The sequence below is a fragment of the Typopeltis vanoorti genome, chromosome 13, assembly GCF_054136105.1.
Source record: "Typopeltis vanoorti isolate ZY-2024b chromosome 13, IOZ_Tvanoo_1.0, whole genome shotgun sequence".
Classification (NCBI taxonomy): Eukaryota; Metazoa; Arthropoda; class Arachnida; order Uropygi; family Thelyphonidae; genus Typopeltis; species Typopeltis vanoorti.
In genome coordinates this window covers 42902374-42925524 of record NC_143561.1, presented here as the reverse complement: position 1 = coordinate 42925524, position 23151 = coordinate 42902374, and the positions used below count along the sequence as shown (strand labels likewise).

The 23151-nt window shown below is 35.0% G+C and overlaps 1 protein-coding gene across 2 annotated transcripts in view; it reads right to left on the bottom strand.

The window, feature by feature from the left end:
- LOC150100092 (scavenger receptor class B member 1-like) overlaps positions 1–23151 on the bottom strand; it is a 219697-nt gene that overhangs the window by 121651 nt on the left and 74895 nt on the right. For both annotated transcript variants that reach the window (XM_090402417.1, XM_090402418.1), the window contains exons 6-7: positions 21682–21885; positions 8136–8227 (exon numbers count right to left, since the gene is read on the bottom strand). In XM_090402417.1, the coding sequence (XP_090258543.1) occupies positions 8136–8227; positions 21682–21885 (296 nt within the window). The remainder of the gene's footprint in view (positions 1–8135; positions 8228–21681; positions 21886–23151) is intronic.

Below are 23151 nucleotides of genomic sequence, written 5' to 3'. Positions count from 1 at the left end.
TGATAAATGTATTTTTTTTATTATTATTATTATTTAACATCCTGGGCACTGTTCACAAGGAATTCCTTCCTCTCTATTGGTCAAAATGTCAACAATAATTTTTACTGCAAGATTTTGAAGCAGCTAAGGGAGAGCATTTATCGCACATGTCCAGACAAGTGGAAGAACAATGACTGGGTTCTCCATACATCACTCGTTCGACAGTTCCTGGCTTAAAAAAAATAAAATAATAATAATAAAAAAATAAACATGACAGTCATTCTGCATACTCCCATATTGGCCTGATCTTGTCCCCAGCAACTTTTTTCCTGTTCCTCAAGATGAAATTCTGCTAAAAGGATGTTGTTTTGATTTGACATGAATGAAAAGATCCAGCCAGAATCGCAGGAGGTGCTCAACAATCACACTTGAGGGATTCCAGGAATGCAAGAAATCATGACCAAAAAAAAAAACTGATCACCATATACATGCCCAAGGAGACTACTTCAAAGAGGCTGGTAAAAACTTGTAGTTAGGATAGTTTTTTTTTTTTTTTTAATGGTTGAATGTGTGAACTTTTGGGCTTAGCACCTCTTATTATTGTTAAAGGAACTTCAGCTGCCCAAAACCACACCTTTCACAATTCCTTCAGCGAGGACAACGTATATGCATTAATCAAAACAGACATCTCATCTCAGAGAATGCAAAAGAACCTTGAATTCTCACTATCCAATATGCTTTACCTCAATATTTTTCTAATCAAACCACACAACATTTATTTCCTGTCTCTATAGCTCTCCAAATTCCAATAACTATTCTGATCTCTTCTACCATCTCTCTCTCAAGCTCTATTTTCTGCAGTCAATATATCCAAACAGTAAGACATCTTCCTTGGGGACTTCAATAACTACTGGCATCTTTTCTCCAGTTCCTTGATCAAGAAGACAGAGATGTAAATGTATCTGTCATTAACAATGACCTAATACAGTCCTGCAGAATACCACAAAATCCTCAATATGACAGTCGCCTGGATTTCATGCTTCATATCTTAGCTATTCTTCTCAAAAACTAGGCATCATCCACACCCTCAAGAATCTAACATGTTCAGTTTTACAAAATGAACTTAAGATATAAATGTGGGTCCTATGTAATTTATTTGGTCTTAATCATTATTCCAAAAAAACAGTTGACAAGATTTTATTTTCAAACCACTCCTCTCTCTCTCCATCATCAGGACATCCAGTGTAGAGATTCAGTTGGCATACATTGGCAATCTATCCATTAGGACCGCTTCTCTTTCCAAAAGATCATAACATCAGAGTGACTTTCAAGTGATTCAATCATTTGCAGCCTTCTCAGGTCTCCTAAAAGGACCCCCCCCCCCTTTTACAGACATCTGGGAGTTTATACTCAGGAGACTATTGTAGCTTGAGGTAAGAAAGAAGGAACGTGTTGGAGATGTTGAGCATAAAAGAAAAGAAAGATCTGGTCTAGCCCACCATACCAAAATACTAATCATACAACAGGTGGATATTTCTGCCATTCCAGTATTTAGAAAATACCTTTACTCCATAAAAGAATCTATTACAGTTATCCATTCAATAGATCTCTCAGCAGAAACCAAGGACTTATGAAATCTGAAAATTCATTAAATCTATTTAACATCTCAGAGGAGATTGGCTGAAGCAACCCTCTCCCCCCCCCCCAGAGAATTCTACAGTTATGTCACCAGTAAAGAAAAGAGTAAATATGGAAGACTGACTTTGGTTGCTGGAAATAGAACACAGGTCACATCTGCTGAAGATGTAGTGTGTGCGGAAAGGGGGGGGGGGATAGGAGCAGCATGGAATAACAACAAGGAGAACATAGGATTGACATTTCAGGAATGAGAAGTATTTAGAATATCAAGTAACCTTGATGTTAATGAGGCCAGGCTGCAGGACTGGATGGGGAATCACTAGGTATATTACAGGAATCTACAACAGAGCTGGAAGTGCCTTTGACTTGGTTGTTCAACAAAGTCAAGCAACAAGAAGATTCCTAGAAGAGCGAAAGGAAGGAAAAATAGTGCCACTGCATAAGGGAGATGGAAGTTTTTCCCCACTTGGTTAGACTATAATAAATTTAGTTTAATCCGTTATCCAAGTGTAAGCAAACAAAGTTTGCGCCTGAAGTATCTTCAGGACTGAGGCATCTCGTGGTAAAGGTGGACCAAGCTCTCATCACTACTTGTCTTAGTATCTCTCATAATGCAAAGCACATCTCCTTGCGGACATGTATAATGCTATGCATTAAGGAAAGGGTCACTACCCAGACCAGTTTCAACCTTTATTGAGGTCTCGTCAGTGGGAGCCAGATCCAGAGGTGGTGATACTAAGGTGAAAGCAATGGAGAAGTCATATTTACCTATATGAGTTGCCTAAAGGTGTCTCACCTTATTATTAAATTACTCTGGATTTAGAGAAAGATGTTGGAAGTTTTTTCCACTTGGTTAGCATGAGTTGCCTCAGTCCTGAAGATATTTCAGGCGCAAACTTTGTTTGCTTACACTTGGATAAAGGATTAAACGAAATTTATTATAATCTAACCAAGTGGGAAAAACTTCCAACATCTTTCTCTAAATCCAGAGTAATTTAATAATAAGGTGAGACACCTTTGGGCAACTCGTATAGGTAAATATGACTTCTCCATTGCTTTCACCTTAGTATCACCACCTCTGGGTCAGACTCCCACTGACGAGACCTCAATAAAGGTCGAAACTGGTCTGGGTAGTGGCCCTTCCCTTAATGCATAGCATTATACATGTCACAGAGATGTGCTTTGCATTATGGGGGATACTAAGACAAGTAGTGATGAGAGTTTGGTCCACCTTTACCACAAGTTGCCTCAGTCCTGAAACTTTGTTTACTTACATTTGGATAAAGGATTAAACTAAATTTATTATTGCATAAGGGAGAATCCAAGTCAATGGTGTCCAACTAAGGTGTTAGAGAAAGAATACAAACCTGGATTGATGATAATGAAAATCTTTCAAGAGAGCAGTACAGGCTTAAGGGAGAGTTGAAAATCTTTCAAGAGAGCAGTACAGGCTTAGTACATTATAAAATGTACTAAGTTACTGAAGCCTTGCTTCAGTAACTTAGTACATTTTATAATAGTATATGACTAGTGTGTTGAACAGCAATGTCAAAAAGTTCCTATACGATGTTGCAAGAGGATTTAAAAAGGTTTGGCTTTAGGTTGAAGAATGGCGATGGCACTTCAATGTTGACAAGTGTAAAATTATGCACTTCTGCTATGGGACACACATTGCAAAATGTATGGGTTAACCAAAAAATGGCTGCAATAATATAAAGAACCCTCAGAAGAACTCTCACAGGCAGGAATTATCATCATCTCATAAAATGGCAAGGAATTTCATGCACACAGTTGGTCACCTGGCTATATTGACAATAAGGAAATGGAGACAGAGCAGAGGCAAATAACTAAGACTGTCTCAGGACTGGGATGCTGTGAATGAGGAAAGATTAAGGAAATGTGGTCTGTGGAGCTTGGGAAATAGGAGTAATAAGTACATCTTGTGGTGCACTGGAGGGGAAACCTAAACCAAACATTTTCTGGGTGAATTATGACTGTCTGCAATCTTTTCCTTACTTGTTTTAATGTAGAATAACTTCTGCTACTCAGTTCTCACTATATCTCAAAACACATTGAGGTAGTAACTTAATATGCTATAATATAAGCCCATCTTTCCATTGGAATATAATTGGAAAATTCAACTATTCTTGTCATCATGATGAGAGGAATCTTTAAATGGACTTTTTCAATTGAAGGTGAGTTAGCTGATGTCATACGGAGCTAGCAGGGTTTCCCCCTGCTGGAAACTCAGGATTTTCATCCCGCCATCAGAAACAAATCGGCCTTCAGAACACACACAATTTACAGACAAAGAAATACAGTTGTTGGTGATGATTGGGCAATAAATGGCATCGAAGAATTAATATTGGTGATCTCTTGATTTTGAGCGATTCTTAGCTTATTTTGATTTAACTCTAGCTAAGGATTCTGAGAAATGAACAGTTTACAGTGGTTGTGTGTGTCAAGAGTACATAAAAGTATATATCCACTTACGCTATCATTTATACTAATGCATTTCATTCAACCACTTAATTCACATTTAATATTTAAGTTTCTAGAAGTGCATGGTGTTTTAGAGATAGTTGGAAGTTTTTTCCACTTGGTTAGACTATAATAAATTTAGTTTAATCCTTTATCCAAGTGTAAGCAAACAAAGTGTGTGCCTGAAGTATCTTCAGGACTGAGGAAACTCGCAGTAAAGGTGAACCAAGCTCTTATCACTACTTGTCTTAGTATCTCCACATCTCCTTGTGGAGATGTATGATCCTGCATTAACAGAAGGGCCACTACCCAGACCGGTTTCAACCTTTATTGAGGTCTCGTCAGTGGGAGCCAGACCAGAGGTGGTGATACTAAGGTGGAAGCAATAGAAAGATCATATTTACCTATATGAGTTGCCAAAAGGTGTTTCACCTATTATTAAATTATGGATTAAGATGTTTAGATTTAGAGAAAGACACCTTTGGGCAATTTGTATAGATAAATATGACCTCTCTATTGCTTCCACCTTAGTATTGACACCTCTGGGGCTGGCTCCCACTGACGAGACCTCAATAAAGGATGAAACCAGTCTGGGTAGTGGCCCTTCCCTTAATGCAGTGTTTCTCAAAGTGTGGTACGCGTACCCCCTAGGGTATGAGAAAGGTCGTTAGGGGGTATGTGGCAATTTTCGGTTATGCATAATTAAAGGAGTCATTATATTTTTCAACAAACAATGCAATTAGAGACAACCGGTATAAAACGGTACTAACTAATGAATCACATCCCTTCTCCAACAGAAACTGATGTATAGACCAAGCAAAGCCATATGTTGCCGGAGGAACGTATGGTTTTGCTTGACACCACCCCCGTCGTTTACGCGTTAAAATTAAGAAATATACGTGTTTCAGATATTATGGAATTTGGTTGAAGGTAATTAGCATTTCAACTCAACTGTTGAAATGCTAATTTGTCTTTGGTTCGCGCGATATTTTGTTAATACTGCACTAATCATATGCAGTTCTTTGCTGCTCTACGTATCTCAAGTCTTGTAAATTACTGGTAATTCTTGCTCGAAATAATGGGAAAGAAGATGATGTTATTTGGGTAGATGACTTTGACGATGCACACACAAAGAAACTAATTAATAAAGAAACACGTAAAAAACCACAGTGATATCTTTAATTAATAAAAGGACAAATATTTCTTGCTAAAATTAATAGTGCATCTTCAGTGTCTGTTACAGTAATAGGAATATAAGTAAAACGTTCAGTGGATCACCTATTAAAATACAATTCTTACCGCATACTAGGAAATAATAGAAATGAACAAATTTAATCTATTAAGATAAATGGTTTTTTTACATAAGATAAAAGTCTCCCAGATCTTTGAGAAAGAGACAGACAATCATTTCTATTTAAATTCAGTCGGTGTAAGATAATTTCACAACTTTCTTTGATTAAGCATTCATATTTGAATCTACATCTATGGAGGAGAACAGCTTTATCTCACTTGACACTATGAGTAGAGCCAATACTGTGCTGCGCCAGACCAGACTTCAGAGGTTTGTTATAATCAATATAATATTGATGTTCTTTTATTCTTTTTTCCAAAGAATGGCCAGTTTGGCCAATAAGAGACATCACATTCTCAAGGTATTGGGTAAATGCCAGCCAAAGATAGCAAAGACAGTTTATCCTTTGCAGAAGTTAATAAAGAAGAAATTTTGTTGATAGGAATATATGTTGGAATCATAGGTTCTGAGATTCCTGGAATGTACAGAATAGGAACTCTGCAGACTGTTGAAGAAGCTGTAGGTATTGGAACATAAGAGTCAAGTATCTGTTGGATTTGATTGGGATTGTAATCATTTGATTCCATTAACTTTTTAATGATGGAAAGTTCTTGTTGTAAGATTATTGGGGAAGAGCAATCTTTATGTGCTCTATGAATTAGAGATTTAAGAATGCCAAATTTTTGAGACGTACAGTGCGCAGATTTTTTGTGAATGTATCTGCCAGTAAAAGTGGGTTTTCGAAAGACGCTTGTAGATAAGGTACCAAAGATGTTCTAGTCTTCTTGTGTAGGTGAAGGTTATTCATCCATTGTAGAAAAATGGAAAGTTCATCTTCAGTGTGTGGCCAAACAGCAAAAACATCAGACGTAATGGTACCAAAGAGATGGTTGAGGATGAATGGATGAGAACAAATTATCTTCGAATTGTTTCAAATAGTAGTTTGCCAAAGGTGAAGACAGAGGGCTACCCATGGCAGTACCTTCAATTTGTAGATTTTGTTTAGTCAACTGAAATAACCTGAGTGGATGACATATTCAAAAAACTTTCAAGATAGTTTTGAAACTATCTTACACCGACTGAATTTAAATAGAAATGACTGTCTGTCTGTCTCTCTAAGATCTGGGAGACTTTTATCTTATGTAAAAAATCATTTATCTTAATAGATTAAATTTATTAATTTCTATTATTTCCTAGCATGTGGTAACAATTGTATTTTAATAGGTGATCCACCAAACGTTTTACTTGTATTCGATTCCTATTACTCTAACATACACTGAAGATGTACTATTAATTTCAGTACGAAATATTTATCCTTTTACTAATTAAAGATATCACTGTGTTTTTTTATGTGTTTCTTTATTAATTAATTTACTATGCCGCAGGTTCCTCTTAAAATCACACAAAGAAACTGTTTTCGATGCCAAAAGCAGTGATAGCGAGTAGGAGCTTCTTGGTAAGTCGCATTGTTTTCATTTTTTTCCTGAAAACTTTAGTTTCCGAAAATTCCCGCACATATCTCGCAACACGATTTTTTAGCTTTAATTTTGGGAAAAAAGAGTTATATTCGAGTAAATACAGTATTTTTTTTTAGCTTTCAAATTTTTACGTATGGATCATTAGTTAAAGATTGGATTTATAAAATCCCCAAAAGAGAGCAATATAGCAAATACAAGTAGCTGTAAGCAACAAGAAAACATCGATATTGCATCTGGATCAAATGAAATTGATAAAGAGTGTATCGTCTGACATCTCTAGAGAACCAAAATTTAAAAATAAATCATATTTTTTGTTTACATGAACATATAAATTCAAATAAAATAGATATTTAATTTTAATTAATATTTTAAATTAATTAATTAAATTTATTTATTTATTTTTAATTAACTAGAGTTCTTGGTAATAATGAAAATTTAAGAAGGGGTACGCAGATATCTGAAGTTTGAGAAACACTGCCTTAATGCATAGCATCATACATGTCCGCAAGGAGATGTGCTTTGCATTATGGGAGATACTAAGACAAGTAGTGATGAGAGCTTTGTCCACCTTTACTCCGAGTTGCCTCAGTCCTGAAGATACTTCAGGCACAAACTTTGTTTGCTTACACTTGGATAAAGGATTAAACTAATTTTATTATAGTTTTGGAGATAGGGAAGAAGTATAATTAGTGGGTCAAAGGTATACTCTAATGAATCATTATTACGTGACCTCCATTGGTCCAACAAAACAGCTAAATCCATGATGGATCTGTAACCAAAGGTGACAGAAAATCAGTGGTGTACCTATAGTACCATGGGGGTGACATGCAAATATTTACTAATTAATGGTCAACTAATTAACAGAACTGTGATGCAAAACATCTTTTTTTATGTTGCTTTTTTTTAAAGTTATATTTGTTTATATCTAAAATAATACTTCATATTTTTACAAAATAAGAATGGATATTTCTGATTATAGAAAAATACCTTTTGTAATTTTTTTTACCATTTTATGCCATCGAAAAAAAAAAGTAATTTGCTGCACCTTCTCCCCTCCTCTCTCTCTCTACACACACACACACACACACACACACACACACACACACACACACACACACTAGTTAAAGACGAACATAAGTTGAGTATCAGCGCAATCAATACAATACAGGTTAGAAATATATTCCATCGTTCTATTAAATGAATTATCACTTAATGTTGCACTTTCAAAAAATACTGAAATTTCTATATAAATAACCACCACACATTACCTATTTCCATTCCATGTATCAATAACATTTACTTTGTTTATATCATTTTTTCCAGTGAAGACCGTGAACACTCCATCATCAGTAGCATTTTTCTGTTAAAAAGAAGAAAAAAAAAAGTTTCTGGAATTAAGTGTTTAACATAATGCTTGTGACTGCTATAAATATCCAAACCTAAGGTGAGATTTTTCTTTCCTTATTTTAACAACCATTTTAAATTTACATACCATGAAAATACCCAATGAATAATCAGTAAAACAGGATTCCTAACAGATAAAAAATCTGGCCATTTACTATACTAATAAAATCTGAAAATAATAAAGTTATTTTCAGACCTTAAGTTAAAAGTGACAATGTTTGTATGAGTTCCAATCTATAAAAAAAAAAAAAAGCATGCCACTGTGTCAAATGCAATAAGAAAAAAGCATTCTGTAAATATGGCAATCATCTGATTAATATGATTTTGATCAAAGCAATTTTCAGTTTAGTTTATAATCCGACCCTATATTTTAAATAATACAGGTCAAGTTTTTAATTTAAGCATGATTTTCTGCTCAGAGCACAATACTGTATGATATGCAAACTGAAATTTTCAAATGAAACATGCACAATTACAAGAAATCAGTGTGCTCTGAATGACTTAGTGTGAGTATGTCTTTTCATATTATTTCTTGTCATTGCTGTACATATATCACTAACCTTATGTGATACCCCTCATTCACCTTCTTCCTTTTGTCCACATTTAATGAGAGTATTACTTAGAACATAAACCTCAGAGTAGAAAATAAAATAGTGAAATATGTATGTATGACAGTGATTAAAAGATGGTGAAAGTTGATTATTTCAAAAAAAATATTTGTAATAAAAAAAAAATAAAAATAGTGATAGCAAGTTAAAAATTGGTCGAGACTTTGGAATAAATGATAATGGTTGGACTGCAAGCACTGCAATAGCTGAGATGAAGTATCCTATCTATGTGGATCAAATATTGTAATCAAAAGTTAATTCTGCTCAGTAAGACAACCATAAAAGCATTAAGCTCTTTTTGAACAGTGAAAGAAAATGTTGCAAAAATGAGAATCAAGCAGGAGCAACTGAAATTTTAAAAAACACATTTTTAAAAATTTACTTTACATTTTGAAGATTACAGAACCAATTTTGTATGCTACTCTTTTTGGACCAAATAACATTTTCAATTAATGCAATTTTGATTAGTATGGCACACTAGCTGCATTAATTGGTTTGCTATGCTTTTGCAAAGTGTGATGTAAAATTAGAGTTTTATGAAAGTTAAGATTTCAATACAATTTCATCACCTAAAAAAATAAGAGTGGGAGGGGGGGGGGGAAGGGAACAGCCAATTTGTGAAGAAGCATTTGATGGTATCACTAGCTAGGCAGTTATATAACCATTCTCCACCTAACAGGATGCACATTCAAATCTCACAGGCTTGGATAGTTGTGATTGTCATTAGATGGGAGATAAATTTGATTTCTCAGTGTTGAGACTACTGGAGATTAAGTGGCTTGCAAAAGTTCCATGTTTGATTTCTAGAGCAAGTTTTCAGATTTTGTAATAAATTTGAAATTAAATAAAAAAAACTTTGGCCCACCCATGGTAATAATGTATTAAAGGTTAACAATATTTGGTAGGTGGGAATCACATAAAATAAAATACTGTTAAAACTGTGTTATGTTATGAAAATATGCTATGTTTTGAAAGTGAAGCAGTTAAAAAACTGGACAGTATGGTAAACATATAACCAATCACTTAGACATCAAAGAGATAAATAATATCCAATACCTAAGCATGTCAACAGTACTAACATATTTCAGGTTTACACCTTTCGTGGGCAGGAGTCACTGAAAAATTACTAAACTGAAGTCTAAATCTAAGGCACTGTCTTAAATTTGGATAATATAACAAAATTATATGCAGTTATGAAATATTTTCTTTGTATAATTATAGTGGTTGACAATCAAGGTATAGAGTAGTTCATTAACATTAAACCTAATCTTAATTAGGTATGTTGTGAGCTTTTATGCCCACAATCTCAGACGAATTTGCCTGATTGTTGGAGATTTGCTCGAACTCTAGTTTTCTTACCAAGCAAGTATTACTCAAGCCCAAGAGACTTCACCCAAATAAACAGACATAATAATTTACATAACAGTGGAGGAGAACATAAAAATTTCATGGTGAATTTATGGAGACAACATACGTGTTAGAAAAATATCATTAAGAAAGTAACATTCGATGTTTCGACCTCTGTATTGAGGTCATCATCATCATCAGGAAAACATACGTATAGGATATAAGCTACATGACAATACACTAGACAAAAGTAAGATGTCTTTTGTTTATTGTATTGTCATGCAGTTTGTATCCTGTACATATGTACATTTTCCTGATGATGACGACCTCAATACAGAGGTCGAAACATCAAATGTTACTGTCTTAATGATAAGTAATTATTCTAACATGTGTGTTATGTCTGCATAAATTCTTTACTACGAATGCCGACTAAGTGTAACCTTTAAAAAAAAAAAAAAAACATAAAAACGTTCTAAGACATTTAATTTTTTTTGTCCTTCATAAAAAAAGTTAACACCTGCAAACCAGCAGTGTGTGTGTTGTTAGATAATTTCATTTAGATTATGCTTTGTATATTTTATATCATAATGTACCAGTACTTTTGGTGGACTCAATGAATTTCATTACCACAAATAATAATAAAAAAATAAAAATTAAAAACACACACATAAACATTTATACAAGAGATGATCCAAAAAAACTTGTGAGAGTGCTCTTTCCAAAAGAGATGTCAAGGATATAAATAAAAGACAGTTTGTATGAAAATGAAGTCTACTTCATTTTCATACTTTCAATACATTTTTTTAATAATGTTTTTCAACACTTTTGTAGCAACATTCTTCTCTCTTCAGAAACTATTTTCTATCTCTGCTTTGATCTGTTCATCATTTTCAAAATAGATACTCTGAGATGAGTCTTCAATTTAAGAATTAAACATAAGTCCTATTGGAACCAGATCTGGACTGAAGCAAGGATGTCCCACAACTCTAAATCTAACCTCCTTGATAGCTGTTACAGTAAATAAAGTTGTGGAACATCTTCCCTACAACCCAGGCTTGGTTACAGCAAACTTTTGGCTATTTCCTCAATTGAGAACATCTCAAAGGTATCAATTTTAAAATCGACAAATGGGTCAAAGCAGAATGAGAGAATGGTTCTAAAACAATTTTAAGAGTTTTATTATGACATCACTGAAAAACTTTGTGATCTAGTGAAGAAAATGACTGAAAGGTAGTGAGATCAGGGGCGTACCAGCCATATGTGCAACGTGTGCGACATACACAGGCGCCAGGATAGTAAAGGCACCAAAGATTTGGTATGATATTTTAAATAAAGTGAATTTTGTCAGCAAAATACTGCAGTCTTCATCTATGAATCACCAACTTACTTTAGATGCATTGAATGATCTAAATCAGGGGTGTCCAACCTTTTAGCTTCCCTGGGCCACATTGGAAGAAGAGAGGTTGTTTTGGGCCACACACATAAAATACACTAACACCAACGACAGCTGATGAGCAAAAAAACGTAGAATATATAGTTAACATATTTAAGTAATTTAAACTTCATTAATTCATGAATTTTTTATTATAAAAGTAAAAGACAAGGCAGCAACATGAAATTAGTGAGATGTTTGACATTGTTTTTGAGATACTAATGTTTCGATATTTGGTTCGATGGAAGTAGTTGCAATTCTCAGCGAGTTCTCAAGGTGCTCATCAGATATTTTGGTTCTAGTTTTATTCTTTGCATATTATTCATATTCATATCCATATGAATAATAGTGATGATATGAATAAGGCATGATTGTGAAGAGAGGGATATTTTTCTCTGGGAAGATATATCTTATAGAAGTCCATTAAAGAGACATGCTCAAATTTTTCTTTAAGTTGAATGTCAGATTGTAGCTCTATGCATTCCATTTGAAAATTGGCAGGTAATATGTTTATGTTGACTGAAAATGGAGTCGCAAATATACCAAAAGATTGATGATTTTTCCGGAAATCTTGAAACCTGTTCTCAAATTCCTGTATCAAATCGAAAAGCAAGGCTTCATATTTCTCGTTGTTCACAGGACTGTGTTTAGCCAACATGTCGAAATGCATAAAATTGTTTGCCTTAATTTGAGATTGCCATAGTTTCAGTTTCATTTCGAATGCTGTTATAGTTTGAAACATCGTATTGATCAGTTGGTTTTCACCTTGAAGACACGTTTAACTCATTTAAATGAGCGGTCAAGTCTACTAAAAATGCCAAATCTGTTCGCCAGTTTTCATCGTCAAGTTCTGGCACAAATTTTGTTTTTGATTCCATAAACGACTTGATTTCATTTCGCAAATCATAAAATCTTTTCAACATTTTACCTCGACTTAACCATCTTAGTTCTGAAAAGTAAATGATGTCCCCATAGTCAGCATCCATAAATTTAAGGAATTCCTGGAATTGGCGATGATTCAATCCCTTGGACCTTATGAAATTTACAGCCTTGATGACAATCTGCATGATGTTATCCATCTTTAAAGCTTTTGCACATAAATTTTCTTGATGTACTATGCAGCGATATTTCATCACACATAAATTTTGAGAAGCAACTGCATCATCTTCTATTAATTTTACAAGTCCATCTCTTATACCTATCATCGTGGGGCAGCATCAGTAACTATACCAGATATGTTCACAATGGACAAAGAAAATCGCTTTAACGTATTTTTCACTGCTTCGTATAAATCTCTTGATTTAGTTGCGTCTTTTAATGGCACTAAAGAAGACATTTCTTCAGTGATATTATATTCGTCATCAATACCTCTAATAAAAATTGCCAACTGAGCTGTATTAGTAGCATCAGTACTTTCGTCTATCGCCAAAGCATAAAATTTAAAATTAGCAGCTCAACACTCCAAACCTTTTTCGATAGATTTTCCTATTTCATTAATTCGCCTGGCTATACTCTGGTGAGACAAACTCATTTTAGAAAAATCATCCCTTTTTTTTTTTTTTTTTTTTTTTTTTTTTTAATCAGGGCAAATTATACCTACCACACTTTCCATACATTGCTTAATAAACTCACCATCAACATACGGTTTTGATTTTTTTTGCTACCAGGTTTGCAACATAACTAGCTTTTACAATAGAATCTGTTTCAGTTGTTGTTTTTTAAAAAAAAACTTTGTTGAGATGATAGACTTTTTTTAAGTTAAGCTATTTTGTCTTTACGACACATTCCTTGATACGCACTAAATTTTTCAGCATGTTTTTGCTTGTAACAGTGTTCAAACCAGTTTTAACTTATGGATCTGAGAGTTGGGTCAGAAGTAAAACACTTGACCAAAGACTAGAGACCGCAGATATGAGATTACCGAGAAAGATTAGAGACGTGAACAGATGGCATCAATGGCAATACCATATTAAAAACGAGGATATTAGGAAAGAACTTGACATTGTGAGCATCCAGGAATGCGTTAGCAGAGCTAACCTCAGGTGGTATGGTCACTTAAATAGAATGGGCGAGGAAAGATTATCATAACAAGTGTTCTCTGCCACTTGTTATGATAAGATCTGATAATGTTGAAGTCTTGACAAGTAACAGACTAATTTGGAGGAAAATTGTAGATAAGTTAGTAATGATGTAAATTTTTCATGTAGTACTATCATATCCTGTACACCCCTTGAGGGTATATGTCAGGAATTTGATGATGCTCTTCTAAGCACGACACCCAGACCAGTACCTAGGTCGTCTGCGGACGATTTGGTGCCCGCACGTCACACCTGAATGGTGCGGCGTAGGAAGCAGCTACCGCTGCTTCCTACGCCGCACAGGAAATGAAAATTATGTACATTTGATGTTAAGGTGACACACTGCTCTGGAGGAGCAGGAGAAGGATAGTGGCTTGCTAGTTGAATATTGGTGCCAATTCCAAAATGAACGTTCATTTGCCCACAGAGGAACTGTACGTTACATATTTGTGCTTACTGTCACCACACATAAAGCCTGCAAGTCAAGCTCCTGTATCTTTCATATTGTTATAGTATGGTCGTTGAGACAATGCAGCCAACCACACTGTACCATACACAGACAACAGCTTCAATACAATTATGGATGTCATGGGTTGTATGGTAGCCATCGGTTTCCATACAATGGATGGAACCACTCAAATCAAATTCGAAGTACACATATAGACTTTGCACACTATGTCATGAGGAGAAGGTAGAAGAACTGGTAATGTTTAAATTCTGAATACAAGAATGAGTCATACAGATATATGACTTTATATCTTCACATCGTCATTCTCCACCAAAAATAGGTATTATCAAAAGCCTTGTACACCGAGCATGCACAATTTGTTCTTCGGAGTCTCTTCTATTAGAAGAATTAAATAAAGTAAAACTTACTCTATTACTTATAGAGGATACAGCAAAGACCTTGATACAAAAAATATTTGATAATTGTCATCTCTCCCAAATTGCAATCTCATGTTAAGATCAGCATACCCTGCCTTAAAAGAACATCTGAACAATAGCAAAGACCTTTCAGTCGTTTCCGTAAGTTGTTAAGTAACTCATGGTGAGATTTTTTTACAGGGTAGTTCACCAGTGCTCCCCCCCCCATTTTATCTTAGCTCAGGACCGACATATGGCTGGGACATATTCATGACTGTAATCCATGTGTGTTCACGGGTCTGGTTTGCCTGTTCTGGGGGATGAAAAACCCAAGTTTCTGGGTGAAAAAACCCTCTACCTCTGTATGAGATCGGCTAACTCACCTTTAGTCGAAAGAGTTCCTCACATCACTGACAGGAATCGAACCCAGATCTGTCTCTCTCTCTCTCTGAGACCAAAGGGCTTCCGTAGTCAGTATAGACTGAGCTATGAAGGCTCCTGCAAGGACCTTTCATAGATATAATTTGTATATTACCTTCAAACTAGGCCAAAAGTTGTTTATCTTTCTTACCACCCCTATCTTTGCCTGATGTTTATCAAATACCCTGTTCTACATCTTTGCTATCTATCAAAATAGCTAATAGTAGCAGAAGACTGGCTGTTCTGCTACTATTAGAATTTAAAAAAAAAAAGATTGTATAACATTTTTGGAATCCGAAGGTTCAGGCCTTGCTTCTCATGTCATTGATGCCAGACAGAGTTCACTGGAACTGCACCAAGATGCTACACTATAATAGCTTCAAATCTGAGCATCTATTTTTTGAATCGTAAAGCCCTATGCCACTATCCTAATCTCACTTGGACAGACTGTATGCCTATCTCTAAGTTTTGGGAAGTGCTTGCCATTAATTGTTTATAATCTTTTAAAATTAATTAAATAATTATACATTATTTCCACGTCTCTGAACTCTAATAGTGTTTCTTCCTACTGTGCAGCTGTGACCAAGACATGACATTATACATGTGCTGTATGACTTGTTCTTGTATACAGAATTTAAATGTTGTTACCAGTGCTTCTGCCTTCTTCCTGAAAGAAGCTCATGACATATTGAGTGAAATATATACGAGTAATAAATTATATTAAGTTTTCTCTTACATATGTGAAGCCACTATTTAAAAATTATGTGAAGCCCTATGCCACCATCCTAATCTTAATTGGACAGACTGTATCTAACGAATATGTCTCTATTAAATTTCTAGTAACTGATTTTTAATATACAAGTTTAACAACGTCCCAAGAACAGCAAAATACAATCCTGACAATCTGTGTTTGGCCTGAACCAGTTTGTTCCTCTGCAAGTTTTCTTAACCTCTTCTCAAGTATACTTACATAACTCTTACCTAGAACATTCAATAAAGAAATTTCTCTGCAATTCTCATGTTCAGTTTTATTTCCCTTTTCATAGATGGTACTATGAGTTCTCTACTCAAATCATCTAGAACTCAACCTACAAGGGTGGTTTGAAAGGTTCTCAGCCTCGACCATAGATGGTAACACTATCAGCAAGATTTTTTTTTCTAAGTTGGTACATATGCCATAAGCATCCATGTGAAATTGCAAGTCATTCTATCAAATAGTTTGTTTTATACAGCTGCCTGAAAAAAAAGTGTTGTCTGTATCCCTCGAAATAGATAAAACTGAGTATCTCACAGTTATAAAATTCTTTGTAAAAGAAGGTTTAATGCCAAAAGAAATTCATTCGAAGTTCACAAAAGTTTATGAGCACTCTTCTCCTTCGTTTGCAACAATTAAAAAATGGGCTGCCGAGTTTAATTTAAATGTGTGGCTGTACCAGCCTTGAAGATGATCCGCATGAAGGACGTCCAAGAAGTGTAACACCAGCAGAAATCATCGATCAAGTGCACAAAATGGTATTGGATCACTGGCGAATCAAAGTGCATGAAATTGCCGAGACTATAAGCATTTCAAAAGAACGTGTAGGATATATTTTGCATGAAGAATTGCAAATGAAAAAGCTTTGCGCAAGATGGGTGCTGCGCTTGCTTACAGCAGATCAAAAATGCACTCGCTTGAAAATCTCTGAACAGTGCCTGGAGCATTTTAACAAGAATAAAACTGATTTTGTGAATCGATTTATTACTATGAATGAGATTTGGATTCACCATTACACACCGAATTCAAACAGCAGTGAAAACAGTGGACAGAAGCCGGTTGTTTTCAACGCCAAAGAAGACAAAGTCTGTTCCTATAGCAGGAAAGGTGTTTTGGGATGCTAAAAGCATTTTGTTTATTAATTATCTTGAAAAGGATAAATCGATAACCAGGGAATATTATTCTGATATTTTAACCAGACTAGATGAAAAAATTTGTGAGAAAAGACCCAGTTTGCAGAAGAAAATAATCATCTTTCATCAGGACAATGCACCTGCCAACAAAGGTGTTTTGGCAATGGGAAAATTAAGGGATCTGCACTATGAATTGTTGGAAGAGCCACCCTATTCTCCAGATTTGGCTCTCTCTGACTTCTATCTCTTCCCAAAACTAAAACTCTTCCTCGCTGGTCAGCGTTTTTCTTCGAATCAGAGGTGATTACGGTAGTAGTAGAGGAGTATTTTGCAGATCTTACTGAGAACCACTACAGGGACAGGATAATGGTGCTGGAGCATCACTGGAATAAATGTATTAATCTTAAGCAACATTGCTGACCATGCACTGGATACCCGCCACAGAATACGGTGGAAGAAAGCCACGTTAATACACCATAGGAAATACAAATATGAAAGGCTCTTCATGGAATCAGCCTCAGCCCTAAGAAACAATCCAAACTCAACAAATTTGGCTGCATGAGATTGCCTCAAATTTGGGAAACCTACATCAGAAGACCTTCAGCCCAATCGCCCAAGAAGACCAACATTGCCCACTAGGGGGTACCATCAAGACTTTAGGAGAAAGAACAGCTTCCCGCTTCTTCCTCATTTACTGTTTGTTGTGCCTGCGTGCACGTGTCTTGTTCTTAAGTTCCTATGAAAATGGTAACGTGACGTTGCCGAAATACTGGAAGTATATTAAAATTTATTTTAATGTATATCCTAAGCTACATTGTAATTTCCTTAAATTATTTAGTAAAAATATAAAAAAAGGAGATAAAACTGAATGTGAGTATTATAGAAAAATTTCTCTATTAAATGTTCCAAGTAAAATTTACACAAGCATACTTGAGAAGAGGCTAAGAAAAATTGTGGAAGTAAAACTTGGAGAAGAACGAGATAGGTTCAAGCCCAACAGACGCCATTACGATCAGATTTCACTTTATGACAAATAGCTGAGAAACCATGGAAACAAAATGGGCAGTAATTTACTATTTATCTGAACTTCAAAATGACCCTTTAATTAACCAACCCTTGCACGTCAACTGGCTTTTGGTAGAGCACTATGTAATTGTTTACCAGTATTGTGAGTTGAGTAATTACCAGTACTGATAGTTGAAGGGTCAAATAAACAGTAGATTCAGTAGTATATTAAAGACATAAATGTAGTTAGAACTGAAGTATGAGATAGTTTGATGTAAAATCAGATGTAAGACAATAGTGTATACTATCTCTACTCTTATTCATCTATATCATACATGGCCAACAGCAGGTGCGTGGGCCACATGCGGCCCATAACGTGATTTTGTGCGTCCCTCGTCACGGTTTAGCTATTAGTTTTGACCGCAGATTTTCAGATTGATTTACTAGTTATCATTATTTCTGATGACGTAAACAATTTATATTCTCAACACAGAATCAAAATTGCTTTAAAAAGATTACTCAATTTATAAAATCTACTTCTTCTCTGTGCGAGTTGTAGTAGTGGGAGAGGTAGATTTCAATGCCCCCCAGAGTAATGCATCATTGAAAGTCACTTGCTCTGCTATGGTTACAGTGTTCAGTTTCAGAGACTCAGTTTCACAGTTAACAGTATCATTGTTGTAGTTTATGTCCCTTGGTCAGTTACTTCAGCCTTTTTGTACTATGAGTAAGAAACGTAAGATCTGTGAAGAAAAGCGGTCATTTCAGGAGAAATGGGAAAATGAATTTCTGTTTATAAACAATAACGACAACAAACAAACCACAGTGCCTTGTGTGTTTGCAAGTATTGTCTGTGCACAAGGAATATAATACTAAATACCAAGAATATGTTGGACAAGTACATACTAAAATTGTATGTAATTTGAAGAGAAAGGTTAGTGTTCAGAAATCTATTTTTACTAAATCAACAACAATACAAAAAAGCTCACTCTTGGCATCGTTTGTTGTTGTAAGCGCAGAGATAGCAAAAGTAAAAAAATCATTATCTGATGCTGAATTTGTAAATACTGTTCTGTGAAAATGGCACGTGCATTTGGGAAAGATAAAATTGCCAGTGAGTTTGAAAGCAAACTCGCTGGCAATTCAAACTGTAACAAAAAGGGGAAATAGGTTCTCACATATTAAATAAATTAAAAAGGGGTTATTACAGATTCAGCTTACTTCTCATTGGCTCTGGATAAATCAACTGACATAACAGATACAGCTCGACTTCTAATTTTCGTTCGAACTGTTTCCAAAGACTTTGTTATTAATGAAGAGCTACTAACATTAGAGTCATTGCATAACACAGCCAAAGGTCAAGACATTTATGATGCAGAAAAGGTTGTAAATGGTACTAGTGACATCAACAATCTCACAGCTATTGTGACAGATGGTGCCAAATCAATCACCCTGTATTGCATTGCATTATACATCAGGAGGCTCTGTGTGGTAAAATTCTGGAGATAGAGGATGTAATGAAGTGAAGTGTGTGAATCTAATTAAGGGCAGAAATTGGGCCTTGATACACCACAAGTTCCTTTCTCTTCTAACAGAAATGGAGACAGTATATGACGATTTGGTGTTATACACAGAAGTACGTTGGCTAAGCAGAGGGAACTGTTTGAAATGGTTTTTTGCTTTGAGAAAAGAAATAAAACAGTTTTTAGAGGAACACGAGAAGAAGACAAACAAAAAACTAATCATAAAACTATGTGATCCTCATTTTAACAGCTTACTCGCCTTTCTAACAGGTATAACACACCACATGAATGAACTCAACGTGAAGTTACAACGACATAACCAAACAATCTCAGATTTAGTTGGACACCTAGATGGGTTCATAAGTCAACTGAAGGTTTTTAAATTTACCCTAGTCAGAGGAAACTCAGTACATTTCCCTTCCTGCAGGGAGTTGATGGAGGAGAGCCATGACATTGACTTCAAGTTTTCTGTGCCAATGTTAGACCAACTTTTGGAGCAATTCAGTAAGCTATTTTCTGACTTCAGTGACATGCAGCCACAACTGACATTATTTAACAACCCAATGAACGACATTTCAGAGCAGCATGACACTATTCAATTGGAGTTGTGTTACCTTCAAAGTGATCCCTTTTTCCAGTCAAGGGTGTAGATAGGCATTGACTTTTGGAAACTGGTACAATATTCTTAACGAATCCTGATGACCACCTTCAGGATTTGTTAAGAATATCGTCATCGTCGCTGAAAATTGACTTTGATGAACTTGTTGCCGCACATGAATGCCCACAGTGTTCTCATTAAGTTGTGTTACATGTAAAAAAAAAAAGCAAATATGTAATTAAATTTAATTTAACTTATATTTAAATTCAATCAAGTATTTTATATTGCTCTACCCAGTAGTAAAATTATTTAACAAATATAGTAATTCAATACATATAACTATTGCCATGAAAATATGCAGAGTTTATTTTTATTTAAGTTCTGTCTAAAAGTGTGTGGCCCGTGATGCTACCACTCATCATATATTGGCCCTCGTATAGAATGTAGTTGGCCACGCTTGATCTATATCAAGGATTCTTAAGCTGGGATCTGTGGATACATTTCAGGGCAGGAGGAGTCATTAACTTGGATGGAAAAAAAAATTACATCTTTATTTTCACTAACCTCCTTCACTTGTGACCATCAAAATAAACAAATCAAAATCAAATGGATGTTCAACATGACCTTATGAAAAAAAGAAAGTAGCAATAATCCTGATATCACAATTGAAAATATCTAACTTAAGCACTTTGCTTTATGTAGATGATGCTGTATGCCTAAACCAATCCAGTGTAAGTTCTCCAGGATTCTTTAACTAAACTGAACATCTGCAACAAATCTGGCATGAAAAGTCCAAACTATGAAAAGAGGCAAAAACAGAAAACTTCAACTGCATTCTCAGTGGAGAATCTATAGATCAAGAAAAATATTTCAGCTATTTAGGCACAATATTTTAGTGAAGTTGGCAAATTAAAAATGTTAACAGGCATGGTGAAGCATAAGTTGAATAAATTTATATGGAAGAAAAGAGAAATTAGCCAAAAAACCAAACTAGCAGTATACATATACATTTACCCACATATGGTACAAAAGTACTGTAGGTTGACCAGCCAACCTCTCGTATATGAGTCCAACATAAAAAAAAAAAAAAAAAAAAAAAAAAAAAAAAAAAAAAAAAAAAAAAGGTGTTACTTATGGATTTGTGAATTTGGTGAATCATTAAAAAATGAAGATATCGTATCAGGAAGGCACTTGAAAATGTTGGCAATCAAAAATGAACAGGTGAGCAGAGCTAATCTAAGGTGGTATGCTAACTTAAACAGAATTGGAAAGGTTAGCAAAACATGTATTTGATTTGAAGATATCAGAAAAAAGATTCAATGAAAGATAAAATCCAAGTGGTTGATGCAGTTGGAAGTGCCCTAGAAGACAGAAATGTAAAATCTGACAATACTGGAGACTATATTGACATACTGAATGTTAACAATATCTGGCAATATTGACACATGTTACAGACAGGAAATTGATGATGAATATGAATATGACAATGCCACAGCATGGTTCAAATATGGTCTAGTGATGGCAAAATAGCAACTTAACTAAATCAGACACTAAATTCAGCAACTGCTAGGAGCATTAACATTTAAATCATAACCAAACCTAATTTATTAAGAAGATACATTTTCCATACAATTCAGCAATTAGTTACCTTATAAAGCCAAGCAAACTTTCCATCTGTGAAAGGAAGTTTGTAAATTATAGATGACAGTTTTGCTAAAATGTCATAATACCCTTCAAATACTAGTTCCCGAACATTCTTTTTGATAAAGATATCTTCACCAAGCAATCCAAATGCTATAGAGAGTAGAGCTTTAACAGGTTTACTTGCATTTTTCATTAAGGTAGCTGCAGTCTGAAAAATACACAAATAGATCAGTTTTTAAATTATTAGTTCATCAGAGGTGATGACAGCTCTTCACATGCATAAATATAATTTTCTTGCTAACAGAACTTCAATTTTTACCTTACAAGCAACAAAAGATTCCAGCTGATCCTAAAGATTAATAAGATTCGGTAATTATTAACAACATCGTAATATTATCATGTGAAATTATTAGTTGGCAAATATGAAACCGACTTTGAAAGTTAGTGGTGTGTGTGTGTGTGTGTGTGTGTGTGTGGTTCTATTTGTAAAGTTGTTTTTTTGGATGTGGAAGTATTATTATTAATTAACACCTCCAGAGGGGTCCAATGACTCATCGAGGAAGAACACTTACTCTACGACTCTCCATTCTCCACCTTCATTATCTACACCAATGTCATCTACTGCCGACTATCACCACTAGTATTTTCTCAGATAATCGCAAACATCCATGCTCATGGTGGGATTCGAACCCGCAGCCTTTTGGCTGGAGAGAAGATATGGCGGATATGCTAACCACTCAGCCAACCAGGCAGACATATAATATGCAGCTCAAAAACACTATGGATTTAAAATCATCTAATACCACATCCATTTGTATACAACAGGATAAATCCAGGTTCCCATTCCTGTAATAACTAACAGTTAAATTTTTTCTTCTTACCTGAGAAGAATCATAGTATTCATTATAATAAACATACGACAAATTAAATATAAATCGCTGGCCTGGTTGGCTGAGTGGTTAGTGTATCTGCTCTCCCAACAGACTGCAGGTTCAATCCCACTATAGATATGGATGTTTGTGAATGTCTTTATGTGGGAAATGGATTTCATTGCCTAGTGTGAGACCAGAACCTCACTTAATTGGACATATGAGAATAATGACAACAGAATAAAGCCAAACTCTATCATCTTCATCAAATTCCTGCCATGTACCCTTCAAGGGGGGGTGTACAGGATATGATAGTACTACATGAAAAATTTACATCATTACTAACTTCCTATCTACAATTTTCCTCCAAATCAGTCTGTTACTTGTCAAGACTCCAACATTATCAGATCTTATATTTCTATCATCTAAGGAACATTGTACCCTAGAAATAAAATTCTGCCAGCCTGGTTGGCCGAGTGGTTAATGTATATACTCTCCAACTAACAGGATGAAATATGAATCCTTCCATGGGCATGAATGTTTGTGATCATCTTTAAATGGGAGATGAGTTTCACTACTCATTGTGAGACCATTGCCCTGTTCAT